The 16,240-nt window shown below is 37.9% G+C and overlaps 2 protein-coding genes across 2 annotated transcripts in view; one reads left to right on the top strand and one right to left on the bottom strand.

Annotated features, from left to right (window-relative positions):
- AVEN (apoptosis and caspase activation inhibitor) overlaps positions 1-16,240 on the top strand; it is a 164,419-nt gene that overhangs the window by 28,114 nt on the left and 120,065 nt on the right. The window contains exon 2 of the mRNA XM_070503897.1: positions 9,192-9,369. Within this exon, the coding sequence (XP_070359998.1) occupies positions 9,192-9,369 (178 nt within the window). The remainder of the gene's footprint in view (positions 1-9,191; positions 9,370-16,240) is intronic.
- Positions 1-16,240, bottom strand: part of CHRM5 (cholinergic receptor muscarinic 5) — a 106,594-nt gene that overhangs the window by 58,864 nt on the left and 31,490 nt on the right. The window lies entirely within an intron of this gene.

Here is a 16,240-nt window from a genome sequence, read left to right as displayed (position 1 = left end):
GGGCCGAGTCATTGAACAACTGGGCTGTTCCTGGGTTGCTTTACCTTTTTTTCTCTTATTCTCAGATTCTTTCCACCTCACTCTTTTTTTTTTTTTTTCCTACCGTATTGATCTTTCTGAGCAAGATTGAGACTGGACAGCTGTTCTTTGTTATCCTTTGCCCCTAAAGGCTGTGGGTGGAGTTTCTAGTTATGCACTTAAAACAGTGAAATGGTATTATAATAAAGCATTTGTAGATGCTTTGTGGAATGGATGATAAAAATGCTCCTATCTTTAGTGTCTGTGTCCTTATAATAACAACTTTGCATGGGATTTAACCGTGATCCTTTTGTTGTTCCTGATTTTCACGTGAAATCATTTTCCCTGAAGTTTTAAAAGGGAGACACACACTTAAGGATAGCTTTTCATCACGGCTCTGGAGAACCCTCTTCTGTTATTTTGAAGTGTAAAAATATGGACCTTCTCCAATGTGGTACATCCCTGTCTGCCCCCCGTCCCCATCTCGCCCTTCTCCCTCTCTAAAGAGAAATTGCTGGGGGTAGAATCCAAATTGAGCAGAACAGGGACAAAAAAGGCATGTTCTTTGCTAAATTCTCTCTGAGCCTGGGAACATCCTTCCAGCAGGAGATAGTGGCTATTTCCTTCACTAGACTAATCTCAGGCCACGTGTCCACAGTTAGAACTGAATTCTGGTGTTCCCTCCACCTGAAATGCCTTCCTCCCGCTTCTCCCCAGCTCACAGACTGGTCCTGAAGACATGTCCATCCCTCTCCTTTCTCCGTTCTGGTGCTTTTTCTGTGCTCCCATAGCATCTTATGAGTGTCCTATCATAGCTCAGTTCACTCTGCTGCTTTAAGTACAGGTTTCCTTCTCTGATTTCCCCACAGGACTGTGGGTCCTTAAGTCTAGGGACCTGAGCTTATTTGTTTTCGTATTTGCAGTGCCTGGACTGGTGCGTGGCACTCAGTAACTACTCAGGAGCTGCTTATTGGAGGAATGTTGGCAATCTAGCAGCACAAGGAGTAAAAGCAGTCCTCTTCACAGATGTTGTAGGCTAGACAGGAGGGAAGATAAGTGCCACTTAAAGTTACATTTAAAAAAAGAAATGTGTCCTGAGAAGGAACTATAAAGGTGACTGTAATTATTTTTATTTTCAAAATTTGTGGTGGGGAGGAGGTGGCCCTGGCTAAGTTGCATTACCAAGTCCATTTTGATTGCAACCACTAAAAAAGGTCGTAGGAAATTTAAGAAATTTAGAACAAATAATGATAATGGTTAAGGAATTGGATGTTTGTGCTTATGAAGGGAGCAATAGGGTTAATTCAGGTAGAGAACATAAACACAGACCCAGGCCTAGGGGAGACTGGCCTGATGTGATTTCAGCATGATCTTGCTGAGGGCAGAGGGTGGACCAGGTTCTTTCTAGTTCAATAATTCTTTCCTTGTTAATTAAGTTCTCTCCCTCTGGTGTCTTGAGGGTTTGAGGAGTTTCTTAAAGTTGGCCAGATAAGTAACAGCTATTTAATGGTCTGTGACTTTTCTGGAAAGTGGAAGGTGATGACATTAAAACCTCAGTAACCAAGGAAACCAGTCCTGTGCTGGTGGATAAGAGAGGAGAAAATTTAACTGAGACAGAGTTAAAAGAACATCTGGCCATTTCCAGCTCTGAGCCCAGCAGTGAAATCCCAGGGACGCACCTGAAGGACCACCTTAAGGAGAAGGGTGAACTGTCAGCGGTTCTGGTCGTGGAGAGGATGTTTTGTACATGGAGCTTACCCAGGAAAGCTCAGAGTCTATATGCAACCTTCATATAAAGGCTGATTATTTTGGTGTATTTAAAACCTTTTCATTAAATGTTTTTAACAAAGGAAAATTTTTACGTGAAGACCTCTTAGTTGCATCTGTAGTTGTTGTGTCTCTCTATATTCGATAGATCAACAAAGTAAAACACTGTCTTTTTTCCTAGATCATAACCACACCAAGCATCAAGTTGTCTTTGTTATGGTTCCATTTAGTGCCTTCTGGACTAGAAAAATCGTTGACATTGATCTAGGTCATAGAATTTTACCTGGGAGTTGGGACTTGCAAGTTTGATTAACTTGGTAGTTCTTAATCCTTTTTTAGCCTGATTTCTTACATGAAGCTCAAGTTGAAAAGCAGATAAAATGACACTGATTCTTGCCACACTCCTCCGCTTTCCATATAAGGACTTCCACAAGGTCTAGTTTAAAATCCTCAGTTAGTCCAATGAAAGTTACTGCAGTCTGACTTCCCAAACTACCCTTAAGTCAGAGAAGCATAAAACTCTCAAGGTCTTTACAATAAGATATCCCATAGTCTAGCCCTTTTATGGGCTGCCAGCAAATGGTAATTACCTTTCTATCCCTCCTATTTTTAGCCAACTCTCTAAAACAAAATATCGCTGGTGAGAAAGACACAGGGCCTTGGAGAAAGATGGAAGGACTGAGGGCGAGTGAGGAGCCCTGTGAAGAGGGTCACTGAAGAGCTGCGTTGAGTGTTGTGTTACGTTTTTTCTGTTTCTAGATTCCTCTACCCACTCTTCTTTCCCATAATCATAGTGGTTGCAAGGAAGGACAAGAGAAGAAGCTGTATATAATTCTCTTGCTGGAGAAACAGTTGAATTTGAATATAGTCTGCATCACTTTTTTTCCCATTCTTAATGGCCACAGTATTGTGGAACTCAAATACTATGCACATTGTACTAGGATCAATAGATTATTTATTTATTTTATTTCCTGATGAGGAAGATTGGCCCTGAGCTAACACATCTGTTGCCAATCTTCCTCTTTTTGTTTGAGGAAGATTGTTCCTGAGCTAACTTCTGTGCCAGTCTTCCTTTATTTTGTATGTGGGACGCAGCCACAGCATGGCTTGACAACTTGACAAGCGGTGTGTAGGTCTGTACCCCAGATCCGAACCCACAAACCCTGGGCTGCCGAAGCGGAGTGTGCAAACTTAACCACTACACCACAAGGCCAGCCCCAGATAATTTAGATATATGCCATATATTGCATTTACTAATTTTTAAAAATATGATTATGCTCTAATGTATATTTTATTTCATACACAGTGACAAATGGAAACACCCTTAGTATATTTGTATGTTAGCTATATAGTACATGTATTTTTCAGTCTTTTATTGAAATTTAGCTTCTTGAAATAATATATAATTATTTTTGCCAGTGCACTCACTTTTCTGATACCAAAAGCTGTCATTGAACTATTTAATTACGATGGTTTATGGATTTTTCTATTGTTAAAAAGATACTTTTTTTTTTTCAAATGGTGAAGCATCTGTTGCTACTTATGGTGGAAATGATTATGTAAGATAACAATGACTTTAATAGGGTACAAATATAGAGATTGGAATTAAAGAATTAATGATGATATATTTTAAGCTTGGTAACATTAAAAAATTTTAAAGCAGGTTGAATTAGTATAATTTTCCAGTTACACACATTGCAACAGTTTTGGTTGAATGTATTTGACTTTATTACTTGATTACTAAAATTAGTTTCCAGTGACTTTCTGTTAGCAGGTTTCCTTAACTGTGTTCTCTCTCACATCTGTCTATCCTGCTTGTTTTCTTCTGTAGTATGATTACATTTTGTGAGGAACATAGGAGGTTGTTGAAAAATGTGTGATTGACTATTTTCAACCTCCTCACTAGTTTCAAAGGAGAAAAGCATTTTCTCCACCCCTTTACTCCAGAAGAAAGTAGAACAGGAAGCTTCAAAAGCTAGGTTCCTGAGTATAAAAGGCTGTCTAGATGTTATGTATCATTAGTAATTTCCTAAATTTTACCAGCTTGTCTGGGGGCTCTTCATGATAATCTTTAAATATTCTCTTGGCAGACCGTTGCTTTTTTGGAAGAAAAAATAAGAGGATATTCAGTAAATAATGTTGCCCAAACAAAATGTTACTGGCTGGCCAGTTACATTAAGCAGATTGTAAATTAGTGTAAATTATCGTTGTAAGTTGACTAGGACCACAGCTTCAGTGAGTAAATCCTTTTATTGGTTCTGATGTCCACATGGTACCTTTTGGCTAGTTGTTTTATTCATTGTTGAAAGTGGAGTGTTGAAGTCTCCAGTTGTTATTGTTGAACTGCTTCTCCCTTCAATTATGTCACTTTTTGCTTCATATATTGTGGGGTTCTATTGTTAGGAGCATATGTTTATAGTTGTATCCTTCTGATTGACCCTTTTGTTGTTGTATAATGTTCTTTGTCTCGTATAACAATTTTTGCCTTAAAGCCTATTTTGTGTGATATTTGCATAGCCACTCCAGTTCTCTTTTGTGTACTATTTGCATAGAATATCTTTTTCCATATTACACTTTATTATAATGATATGTTTATCTTTGAATCTAATGTGTCTCCTGTAAACAGCATATAGTTGGATTTTTAAAAATCTATTCTGCCAGTCTCTGCCTTTTTGATTGAATTGTTTAATCTATTCACATTTAATGTTATTGATATAGTTGGATATGTAGGTCTGCCATTTTGCTTTTTGTTTTCCATGTGTCTCATGTATATTTTGTTCCTCTATTCATCCTTTACTGCTTTCTTTTGCACTAAGTGAATATATTTTTTCTTTTGAGGAAGATTAGCCCTGAGCTAACATCTCTTGCCAATCCTCCTCTTTTTGCTGAGGAAGACTGGCCCTGAGCTAACATTCGTGCCCATCTTCCTCTACTTTATATGTGGGATGCCAGGCGGTGCCATGTCTGCACCTGGGATCTGAACCAGCGAACCCTGGGCTGCCGAAGTGGAACGTGCATACTTAACTGCCTCGCCACCAGGCCAGCCCCTGCAAAAATACTTGAATATTTGTAATGTAACATTTTAATACCTTTAATGATTTTTTTTTCACTTTTTTCAGTTCTTAGCAGTTGTTCTAGGGCTTACTATATACATTTTAACTTATCAGAATCTGCTTCAGATTTTTACTAACTTATTTTCAATGAGATACAGAAACATTACTCCTATGTAGCTTTATTCTCCTTCCTCCTTTTTGTGGCATTATTGTTATAACATATTATGTCTATATGTTACAAATCAACAATACATTGTTATAATTATTACCTTATATAATTTTAAAGAATATGAGAGAAGAAAGAAGAGTAAGCATATATTTATAGCTTTTGTTATATTAGCTTTCTTATTGACTACTTCTAGTTTTCTTCGTTTCTGTGTATTTGAGTTCCCATATGAAGAAGTCATTTCCTTGATCTAGTACAGTTTTGCTCCCAACCACCTTCTTTTTTGCTGTTATTGGCAAATGTATTATTGGGTCTCTATATGTATAGAAATATAACATATAGAATATAATTATGTACATATTGTTTTATACAATTGCTTTAAAAATCAGTTATGAGAGGAGAGGCCATATCAGATATATGATTTGCAAATATTTTGTCCCATTCTCCCTGTCTGCCTTTTCATTTTGTTGATGGTTTCCTTTTGCTGTGTAGAAGCTTTTTAGTTTGATGTTGTCCCACTTGATTATTTTTGCTTTAGTTTCCTTTGCTTTTATTGTGAAATCCAAAAAATCGTTGTCAGGACTGATGTCAAGGAACTTACTGCCTATGTTTTCTTCTAGGAGTTTTATGGTTTCAGGTCTCATGTTCAAGTCTTTAATCCATTTTGAATTAATTTTTGTGTATGGTATAAAATAGGGGTCCAGTTCCATTCTTTTGCATTTGGCTTCCAATTTTCCCATCACCATTTATTGAAGAGACTATCCTTTCCTCACTGTATATTCTTTGCTCCTTTGTTGTAAATTAACTGGCGATATAGACATGAGTTTATTTCTAGATTCTCTATTCTATTTCATTGATCTGTGTATGTGTTTTTATGCCAATACCACACTGTGTTGATTGATATAGCTTTGTAATACAGTTTGATATCAGAAAGTGTGATGCCTCCACCTTTGTTCTTCTTTCTCAAGAGTGCTTTCACTATTTGGGGTCTTTTGTGGTTCCATGCAAATTTTTGGATTGTTTGCTCTATTTGTGTGAAAAATACCTTTGGAATTTTGATAGGGATTGCTTTGGGTAGTATAGACATTTTAACAATATTCTTCAAATCCATGAGCACAGAATATCTCTTCATTTATTTGTGTCTTCAGTTTCTTTATCAGTGTCTTATAGTTTTCAGTATACACCAGACTAATTTCATAGTGATGATATTAACATAATAATGTCTTCCTATTTAGTTTTTACATTGCTTTCATCAGTATTTTCTTATTTGTTGTGTTCTTTCTCTTCATCATGGGACTTTGCCTATTTTAGTTTGTCCCAGATTTTTGCAAAATGAACCAAACATAAAATCTCTAGGAGTTATAAGATACACCTTTCTCTAAGTTACATCAAATGTCTTCTAACGTTTATTGCTTCTTACTATCCTCTTGTGATGGAGGCTAATGACACCTCTTCTTGGCTCTGTAATTGGGTAGGAGTAATGAGATCCTTGTTAAGTGATTCTTCTAAGTTGGGAATTGGTGAGTCATTCAGCTGTGTGAGGTCCAGCCTATTATAAACACTGTAAATATTAAATGATGGTGATGGCGGGGCCATTAATTCTCTCTAGGTCTCTTGCCTCACATTTCAGTGCTTGTTTCACTGTTCATAGCTCCTTAGGTGTTTCAGATCATAATCCTCTTCTTCATCAAGCTAATTATTTCTCTCAGGTTTACATTTTTGTCATGTGTTATACTGTGTGCAGAAGTTTTGTACTAATTGGAGAAGCCTCTGAACTGTTTCCCCAGTGGGCCAACAAAAGGATATTGAATTTCCCCAGATTAAAACCTGGGCCAACAAATTGAATTTTCCCAGATTAAACCCTGCTAGTATTCTTAGCTGTAGTTCCATCCCCCAAATTCTCATCAGTTACAAAGCTGTTTTCTTTAAAATGTTCCTGGTATTTGTTCTTTATACAGCAGATCTCGTTCAGTCACATACCTTTAATCTGCCAGCATCTTTTGGTTCTGAGAAGCTTTCAGGAATGGCAGGAAACCTCTAGGTTTTAGGTGGTCTTTGCAGTCCCTAAATTATAATGTGGATTGCCATGTTTTAGTGCTGTCTAGGAGGCTTATGATGATATTGAAGGGTTGAGAATGATCTTGAAAGGTCACTTACTCCATTGTTTCATGAAAACGAATGGAATTTGATTCAGGTGAGGATTATTAATGTGCGTAAAATTTTGTTAGGTGAATGCTTGATGGGGGCCTGGAAATGGAAATTTGTAGTGGACCAAAATAACACCACGCGGACAGTGTCCTGGATGCAAGGGTGGGAAACCTGTCTGCAGTGGGTAGCTCAGACTTCATCACCCAAACTCTGTGGTTAATCTTAGCATTACTTATGTTGGCTCAGCCGTTTATCATCTCTTATTCGATGTGATATAACGTAAAGTTCAGAGCACCATCTATGATGTACTTTAGCCAAAAAATATTTAATTTGACTCCATCGGGCATTTAAATTTCTTAGATTTTTTTTTATCCAATATTTTCTATAAACTAATCTATACACAAATACCACAAGGAAGCAGCCAGACAGAAGATGAGTCTTTCTCCGCTCTACCTGCACTGGTCTCTTCAATAAATCAATGTCATAAAATAGAGATTGTGCTAGATTCAAAGAGACTCAAGGGACAAACAGTGAGATACAATGCGTGCTCTTGAATTGGATACTGGCTTGGACAAACCAGCTGTAAAGGAAATTTTTTGGGTCAGTTAGGGAAATTTGGAAATAGCCTGGATGTTATGTGAAATGATATTTACTGAAATGGAGGATATTGGTGAAAAAGTCTGGTTACCAAAAACAAAAGTATGTATAAATATATACATTGGAAAAGATCTGGAAGTATATGTGCTAAGGTGTTAGCAATGGTGCTCCCAGGTGATGGGAATGTGGGGTTGTTATTTATTTTTTCTGCGTTTCTCTTCTAATTTTCAGCAAGGTACACATCCTGTTTCTGTGTTAATAAAAACTTATTTTAAAAAACATCTATACTAGCCCATCCTGTACAGAAGGGTTTTTAAAATATATTTCAAAAGTTTTTTTCATGACAAGGATTTTACAACCTTTGGGATACTTCTTTTAACTGTGTCTTTAGATACTACAGGCATCTCTTTTTTTTAAATTTAATTTTTTAATATGGAAAATTTCAAACATACAAAAGTAAAGAGAATAATGTAATGAATTTCCATGTACCCATCATCCAGCTTCAGCAATGATCAGTTATGCCCAGTTTATTTCATCTGTACCCACCATTCCTTTCCACCCATTATTCTGAAGCAAATCCCATGTCATATCTTTTTATCCATAAGTAGTTCAATATTTATTTCTAAAAGATAAGAACATTTAAAAAAATTACAATATTGGCACCGCACCAAACAATAAATGAATAAAATAATAGTATTTCCTTAATATAATCAAATATCCAGTCATTGTTCACATTTCTCCAATTGTCTCATAAGTGATTTCCTCTGGTTATATTGTTTGAATCAGAGTACAAATAAGTTCGCGACATTACAAATGGTTGTGTCCATTAAATTCTTTTAATTTATAGGGTTCTCCCTCCGCCCCCACCATTTTTCCCCTTACAATTTATCTGTTGAAGAAATAGGCCCTTTAGCTTTTGTAATTTCTCACATTCTGCATTTTGCTCTAGGCTCTCTTAACCTTTTAATGCCCAAGACTGGAAACTTTTCTCTAGAATGCATCTGAGCAGGGTTCCCATGTAAAGCTTGTAAAACATTTTTATGGGGTGTGATTGTAAAAGCTATAAATTGAAAGAGTCGATTTCCATCCTAAAGTCCTTTGGGTTTAAGAGTCTTACAGCCTTGATTGTTTCAATAGGAAGAAACAACTGTTGAAACAGGATACACTGGGGGAGACTTTAGAGATACCAGTTACACAAATTTTTAGGTAATAACTCGCTAGATTTCCTTTTCAAAGCTTAATGAAAAGTTTACCCTGAAAATGTACTCTGGTATAATGGGATTCTCTTGAAATATTATATAATATCCTCAGAAAGCTTGGTCTATAAGTGTGCTTTTTATCATGATGCCTCTGTACTATTTTTTTGGTTTTATTTTACTGCTAAGACTACTAAGATCTGGATTCCCACTGCCTGCTTATTGATTTGTCTCTAATGATTGCAGGTTGAAGATGACAGTGATGCAGAGACCTATGGAGAAGAGAATGATGAACAGGGAAATTATTCTAAAAGAAAGATAGTCACTAACTGGGACCGATATCAAGATATTGAAAAAGAGGTGGATAATGAAAGTGGAGAATCACAGAGGGGGACGGATTTCAGTGTTCTCCTTAGCTCTGCAGGTATGAATTCCAGGTGCATGCATACCGCTTAGCACTGTGAAAGTTGCATAGACACTTTATTTATGTTCCTTTTTAACTTGTATTTTAATAACTAGCAATTCATTGTTTGTTCTTTGGATTTTAAACCCAAGTAAAGGACTGTGTGTCTAATGGTTTGCAAGGAAAAATGACATTTCTTTAAATGGAAGTCAGGGTTTCCATATATTGATGTAGAATAACTTAAGTCCTGGTTGAAATGGATAAAAGGCTTTATAGAAATGAAAAATGCTGATCTACGCCCCTCTAAATTGGGTAGTCTGAGAGACAGAACTATTTTCTTTGATTTCAGAGCAATCAGCACTTATGTTTATACAAAGCTTTACAAAGTTTCTAGAATATGTTCTTTTTTTCCTTCTTTGATAGCCAGGAATATGCATATTAGTGGAGATGCATATATTAGAGCCATATGCACCTGAACACCAGAACTTTTCTGTTTTGCTTTTGGATAGTCTTCTCTATCAGTATGGTGAAAAACTCATTCCTTCTATGACCAGCTGTTTTTGGTTTGTTTTTTTTGGTGAGGAAGATTGACCCTGAGCTAACATCTGTGCCAATCTTCCTCTATTTTTATATGTGGGACACTGCTACAGCATGGCTTGATGAGCAGTGTGTAAGTCCTCACCCAGGATCTGAACTTGCAAACTCTGGGCCACCAAAGTGGAGTGCATGAACTTAACCACTATACCACTGGGCCAGCCCCTGGCCAGCTGTTTTTTAAGATCGACTCCACCTGGAGCGATGTGCGGCAGAGTGAAGCTGGAGATAATAGTCACAGGAAATAATGGAGCAGGGCTGGTTGTATAGATGGCTACTCCCTACAGGTATGAAATAAGAATTTAAAGGATGAAGAGAGGATAGACTGGTGGTTTTCAGGAATTAGGAATGGGAGGGTGGGAGGTGAGTGTGGTTATAAAAGGACAACATGAGGAGTCCTTGATATGCTGGAACTGTTCAAGATCTTGACTGTGGTGGTAGATACAAAATCCTACACAAGTGATAAGATTGTGTGGAACTTAACACACGCACAAATGAGTACAAATAAAACTAGATAAATTTGAATAAGACTGATGGATTGTGTTGCTGTCAATATGTCAGTATCTTGGTTGTGATATTACACTATGGTTTTACAAAATGTTATCATTGGGAGAAACTGGGCCAAGTGTATGAGATTTCTCTGTAGTATTTCTTACAATTGTATGTGAATCTACAATTACCTGAATAAAAAAATATTGCTAGGTTAAAAAAAATTTAAAGGATGAAGATGCGAGGAGCAGAGAAATAAAGTGAAAGTAGAATTTTCAGACAATTTGTTTTGAATTCCCTCTTCCTCCTAACTTTTAGGTTGCTGTTGGGTTCTGTCTTTCTTTTTTCTCATCTACCTGTATTTTTGATGCCTATACCAAACTAAGAATCGTAAAGTGATGAATGCTCTTCCAACTTAATAGAATATACTCTTTGAGCAGGAAAGAAAGAGTTAAGTGGAGAGAGTATTAGAGTGTGAGTCACTCTAGGGTCATTCTGTTGTGTGCTGCAGATAGGGTAACCTCCTTAAGTAGGGGTGCGCTGGTGGCATAACTCACTGACCAACACTGGTAACTCATCTTTTGCCAGTCAGATGAGTATTTCTTTCTCATTACCTGCATTTTGGCCAATTATGGATTTATAAGTACTTTTCTTGAAGGTAGGAGAGAGGTAAAATGTGGGCTGGTTAGTTTCAATTTTTATCAGCTGTTCTGCTAAAAGATTTGGGAAAAATTGAAGTAGTGCAATCAAGTTAACATGTAGACTGCTTGTGGATTTCATTGAATCACTTGTGCAGTCAGTTACTAGGACAGTATCTGGCAATAAAAGTTACTGCGTAAATGTTTGAAAGTGATTCACAATTCTAGTCTAACCAAGCAGTTATGCCCATCACTTATGATTTTGGTTATTTATTTTACCATTTTGTTTATAACTTAAAACTCGTCATAGTTTGTGTCTTATATGTATTTTTCTTGTAGTCTATCTTTGCTTACTGATTTCTTAAGTGGCTTGTTTATCTGTGACTGGTTTTTTGGAGATCATAATTGTCACATCTTTTTATATGTGCTTACATTTCTTCCCCACTCTTCTGCTGGTTTGTCATTTTCCTTTCACTGTAGCATAAGCCCGAGAAGAGCTACCATACTTTCTTCATATATGTTGGAGTAGGGCTGTTTGTCGATTTACTTTCTGTGATCATAAAATATTAAGAACATCCTCTAGATAGGCTGACCATACTCCTTGGAATGATTCTGACTTTTAGTATACTGTCTTTGTCTGTATAAATAGATACACAACCCAGAAAAAATATCGCTAGTTTGTTAGGCATGCACATCATAATCATTTTTAGATATTGCCAAATTGCTTTCCAAGGTGGAGATGAGCTAGAATTCCTAGTGTTCACCATCTTTGCCAAAATGTAGTCCTGTTAGACTTTAATTGTGGCCATTGATTGGATAGTATCTAGTTGTAGTTCATTCAACAGTTATTTGAGCACCCACTATTTCTATGTACTGTTTTCGAGGCTGAGCTTATGGCAGGGAACAGAACAGACAAAAACACCTGCCTCAGGGCTGGCCCCGTGGCCGAGTGGTTAAGTTCGCGCGCTCTGCTGCAGGCGGCCCAGTGTTTCGTTGGTTCGAATCCTGGGCGCGGACATGGCACTGCTCATCAAACCACGCTGAGGCAGCGTCCCACATGCCACAACTAGAAGGACCCACAACGAAGAATATACAACTATGTACCCGGGGGGCTTTGGGGAGAAAAAGGAAAAAATAAAAAAATCTTTAAAAAAAAACAAAAAACAAAAAAACACCTGCCTCATAGAGTTGACTTTCTAGAGGGTGGAGACACACAGTAAAAGGAATAAAAGGAAAGTACATAAGATGTTAAATGGTGATAATTGCTTAAGATAGAAATAAAATGAGGAGAGGCTGTTGCAATTTTAGAAAGAGTGGCCGGAGAAGGTCTTACTGAGAAGATAGTATTTGAATAAATACCTGAGGAAGGTGAGGGAGCAAGCACTGTGGGAAGAATGTTCCAGGCAAAGGGAACAGCAAGTTCAAACCTTTGAGATAGCAGTGTAGGGAATAGCAAGGGAGGGCAGTGCAGCTGGAGCAAAGTGAGCAAATAGGTGATGAGATCAGAGAGGATTTATGTGACTAGATCACGTGGAGACCATTGCAAAGATGTTGGCTTTTACTCTGAGTGAGATGAGCTGCCACTGGGTTTTGAAGAGAAGAGTGATATGGCTAACTCCTGTTTTAACAGGATCACTCTGGCTGCTGTGTTGTAATGAACTGAAGACAGATGAGGGAGGGAGCAGGTTGACCAGTTGGGAGGCTACTGCAGTAATCCAGACAAGCGATGATGGTGGCTGTGGCTGGGGTGGTCGCAGTGAAGGTGGTGAAACGTGGTTGGGTTCTGGATCTATTCTGAGGGAAGAGCACATGGGACTCGCAAATGTCGGGTATGAGATAAAAAGAATATAAGGAAAAAACCCAAGGTGGGACCAAAAAAAAATAATAATAATAAGCAGTTTTCCTACTTTATTTCAGCCAAATTGGAAGTGGCTGAAAAATGGAAGTGAGCTTGCCCATTGTGATCCAAGGCATAATTTCTGATGTCCAAATAAAGATGATTGAACAAACAAACAAAAAAAGAGAATAAGGATGATGCCAGGTTTTTGGCCTGAACAACTAGAAGAAGGGAGTTGCTGTTAATTGAGATGGGTAAAACTATAGGAGGTGGTCAGTTTTGCATGTGTTAGAATTGAGATGCCAGTTAGACATTTGTATCAGTCAGAGTTCCTGTAGGAAATAGATGGCATGCTCAATATAATGAGGAAGGAAGTTTTAGCAAAGGACTCATTCACAAAGATATGGGTAGGATGCAGGGAAAGCACAGAGATAGTACTGTATTGGGAGAGCAGGGAGGAGCAGAGATGTTACCCCCCCCTAGTTACTGGAACTCACAAGGAGAGCTTCATGTAGAGAAATTTACCTTGAGAGAATGAATCACCTTTGGTCAAGAGATCTAGCTAGCAAAGGTTACTCCACAGGGAGAGAGAAAGGGGAATATATTTATTCCTGGGCTTACGTTCTCTTTCTCCTCCATTCTCCCGCCAGGGCTTCCCATGAGCCTAACCTATTGGAGGTCAGAAGGCAAGGGAAGCCTGTTGCTGTCATCCATCTAGATCAATCTCCTAGGGCAGAGCAGGGAGGAGAAGGGTGGACAGTGAATCTGGAGCGGCAAGTAAAAGAGACCCAACAAACATCCAACAGGAAATAGCTAGCAGGCTGTTGGATAAGGCATCTGGGATTCAGGATCCAGGTCTGGATTGGAGATACATATTTCGGTGATGCCAGCCTGTAGATGATATTTCAAGTTGTGAGACTGCATGAGATGCCCAAGGGAGTTATTAGCTAGAAAAGTACCGAGCCATGGGCACCACAGCGTCTAGAGTTTAGGGAGATGAGAAGAAACTAGCAAAGGAGGCTGAGCATGAGTGGAAGAAGGAAAACCCAAGAAACTGTGGTGTTTTCAAGTGTTTCCAGGAAGGAGGAGGGATCTGTGTCAGTTGCAGCTGATGACAACCAAGAATTGACAGTTGAATTTAACAACGTGAGGTTACTAGTGATCTTGACAAGAGAAGTTTTGTTGGAGTGGTAGGATAAATTCTTTCTGGGATTTACAAAGAATACAGGAGGAGGGACATTTGAGATAGCAAGTATAAACAACTCTGAATTTTAAGGAGTTTTGTTATAAAGGGAAGGAGAATAATGGACTGGTGGGGGAATAGGTCAAGTCATGTATTTTTAAAGATGAGAGAAGTAACTGCAAATTTGTTTGTTGATAGAAAGATCCAGAAAAGAGGGCAAAAATAATGTGGGGAGAGGTGAGAATTGCTGGATTTACGTTCTCTGGTACACATCAGGTGATGGAACCTATTGTACAGGTGGAGACAGTGCACATTGCTAGTGACTTGGACAGTTTAATTGTAATTGGAGGAAAAGGCAGAACGTATGGGTGTAGATATAGGTAAGTGGGTAGATACAATGGAGGCTTAAGGAAGTTCTCTTCTGTTGCTTCAATTTTCTTAGTGAAATAAGAAAACTGTGAGTGAGAGTCAAGGAGGAGGTTCTGGAAGTATGAAAGAGTAGAGGGTAAGAAGTTGTCTAGCGAGTGGGACAAAGAACGAAATAGGAAAATATGGTATGGTTGCTGGCTGGTAACAGAGGCCCATTGGAGGTTGGCGTTCATGAATTTAAGGTGAGAAGAGGTATGTTTTCCCGCGTTCGCTTTCTGCTGTATGAATGCAGGTATAGTGGGATGGAGAGTAGGATTAAGTTATGATTACAGTTTAGCCAAGCAAATGCATGCCGTGAGAGACAGAAAAGAGGTGATTAGAATGATTGACACTGAATTTAAGCTGGATAAGGAGGGAAGTGCAGGCATGAGAGGGGTGAGGGGGAGTGAAAAGGTGGTGGGATTGATGGACTATAGATTCCTCTGTGCGGAAGGATTGTTGACCTCCTTAGAGGGGTGTGAGTGGAAAGGCAGCAAGTGGTGGCCGGAGAGTAGAGTGTTTGATGCTGAGATTTGGTGGGGGCAGGGCTTGTAGATGGTGGTGATAATATACTCTAGTGTAAAACAGGGGGTGACTGGCTCGGAGTGAGCTAGAGGGGAGGACCTGGTCACCAGAAGTTTAATTTGCATTTCGTTGGTTAACCTTTGAGATCGGGCATCTTTATTCGCCGTGCTTGCTTGCTTTTCTGTGAACTACCTGCACAAATTCTTTGACCATTTGGCTTGTTTGTTTCTTGTTGACTTATAGATATTTTTAATCCTAATACTTATCTTTTGATGTTTATATTTGCAAATATCTTCTTCTGAGATTGACTTTTACTTTTGTAATGATGTCTTTCAGTGCATAGTTTTCAATTTAATGTAATTGAATCTATCAGTTTTCTGTCTTACAGTTTATGCTGTTTTGTGCCTTGTTTGAGAAATAGATCTTTCCCTCAAGATCACAAAGATGTTCTCTTATATTTTCACATAAAAGTTCAAATTTTGCCTTCTTTTCTGAAATGTGTTAAATTTTCACTTGCTACATTCTTTCATGACCATTTTATTTTTTAAAACCACTTTATTGAGGTATGAGTGATATGTAAAAAGCTGTACATATTTAATACAACTTGATGAGTTTCAGGGTAAGTACATACCTGTGAAACCATCACCACCATGAAGGCCATAGACATACCCATCACTTCCCAAAGTTTCCTCCTGCCCCCTTTATTATTATTATTATCATTTTTTATTGAGGTATAATTGACATATAACATTATATTAGTTTCAGGTATATAACGTGATGATTCGATATTTGTGTATTTTGCGAAGTGGTCACCATAATAAATCTAGTTAACATCCATCACCACACATAGTTAAAATTTTTTTTTCTTGCGATGAGAACTTTTAAGATCTACTCTCTTAGCAACTTTCAAATATATATTACTGTGTTATTATCTATAGTCACCATGCTGTACATTACATCCCCATGACTTATTTATTTTATAACTAGAAGTTTGTACCTTTTGACCCCTTTCACCCATTTCGCCTATCCCTCATCCCCTGCCTCTGGCAACCACCAATCTGTTCGCTGTATCTATGAGCTTGGTTTTCCACCCTCTTTATTATTATCATTTTTATGTGTGTGTGATAAGACCATTTAACATAAGATCTATCCTCGTAGCAAATTTTAATCATATAATACAGTATTGTTAGCTATATGCACTATGCCGTATGGTAGATC

The sequence above is a fragment of the Equus asinus genome, chromosome 2 (genome assembly GCF_041296235.1).
Source record: "Equus asinus isolate D_3611 breed Donkey chromosome 2, EquAss-T2T_v2, whole genome shotgun sequence".
In the NCBI taxonomy this organism is placed as follows: Eukaryota; Metazoa; Chordata; class Mammalia; order Perissodactyla; family Equidae; genus Equus; species Equus asinus.
This window is presented reverse-complemented; position numbering and strand designations above follow the sequence as displayed.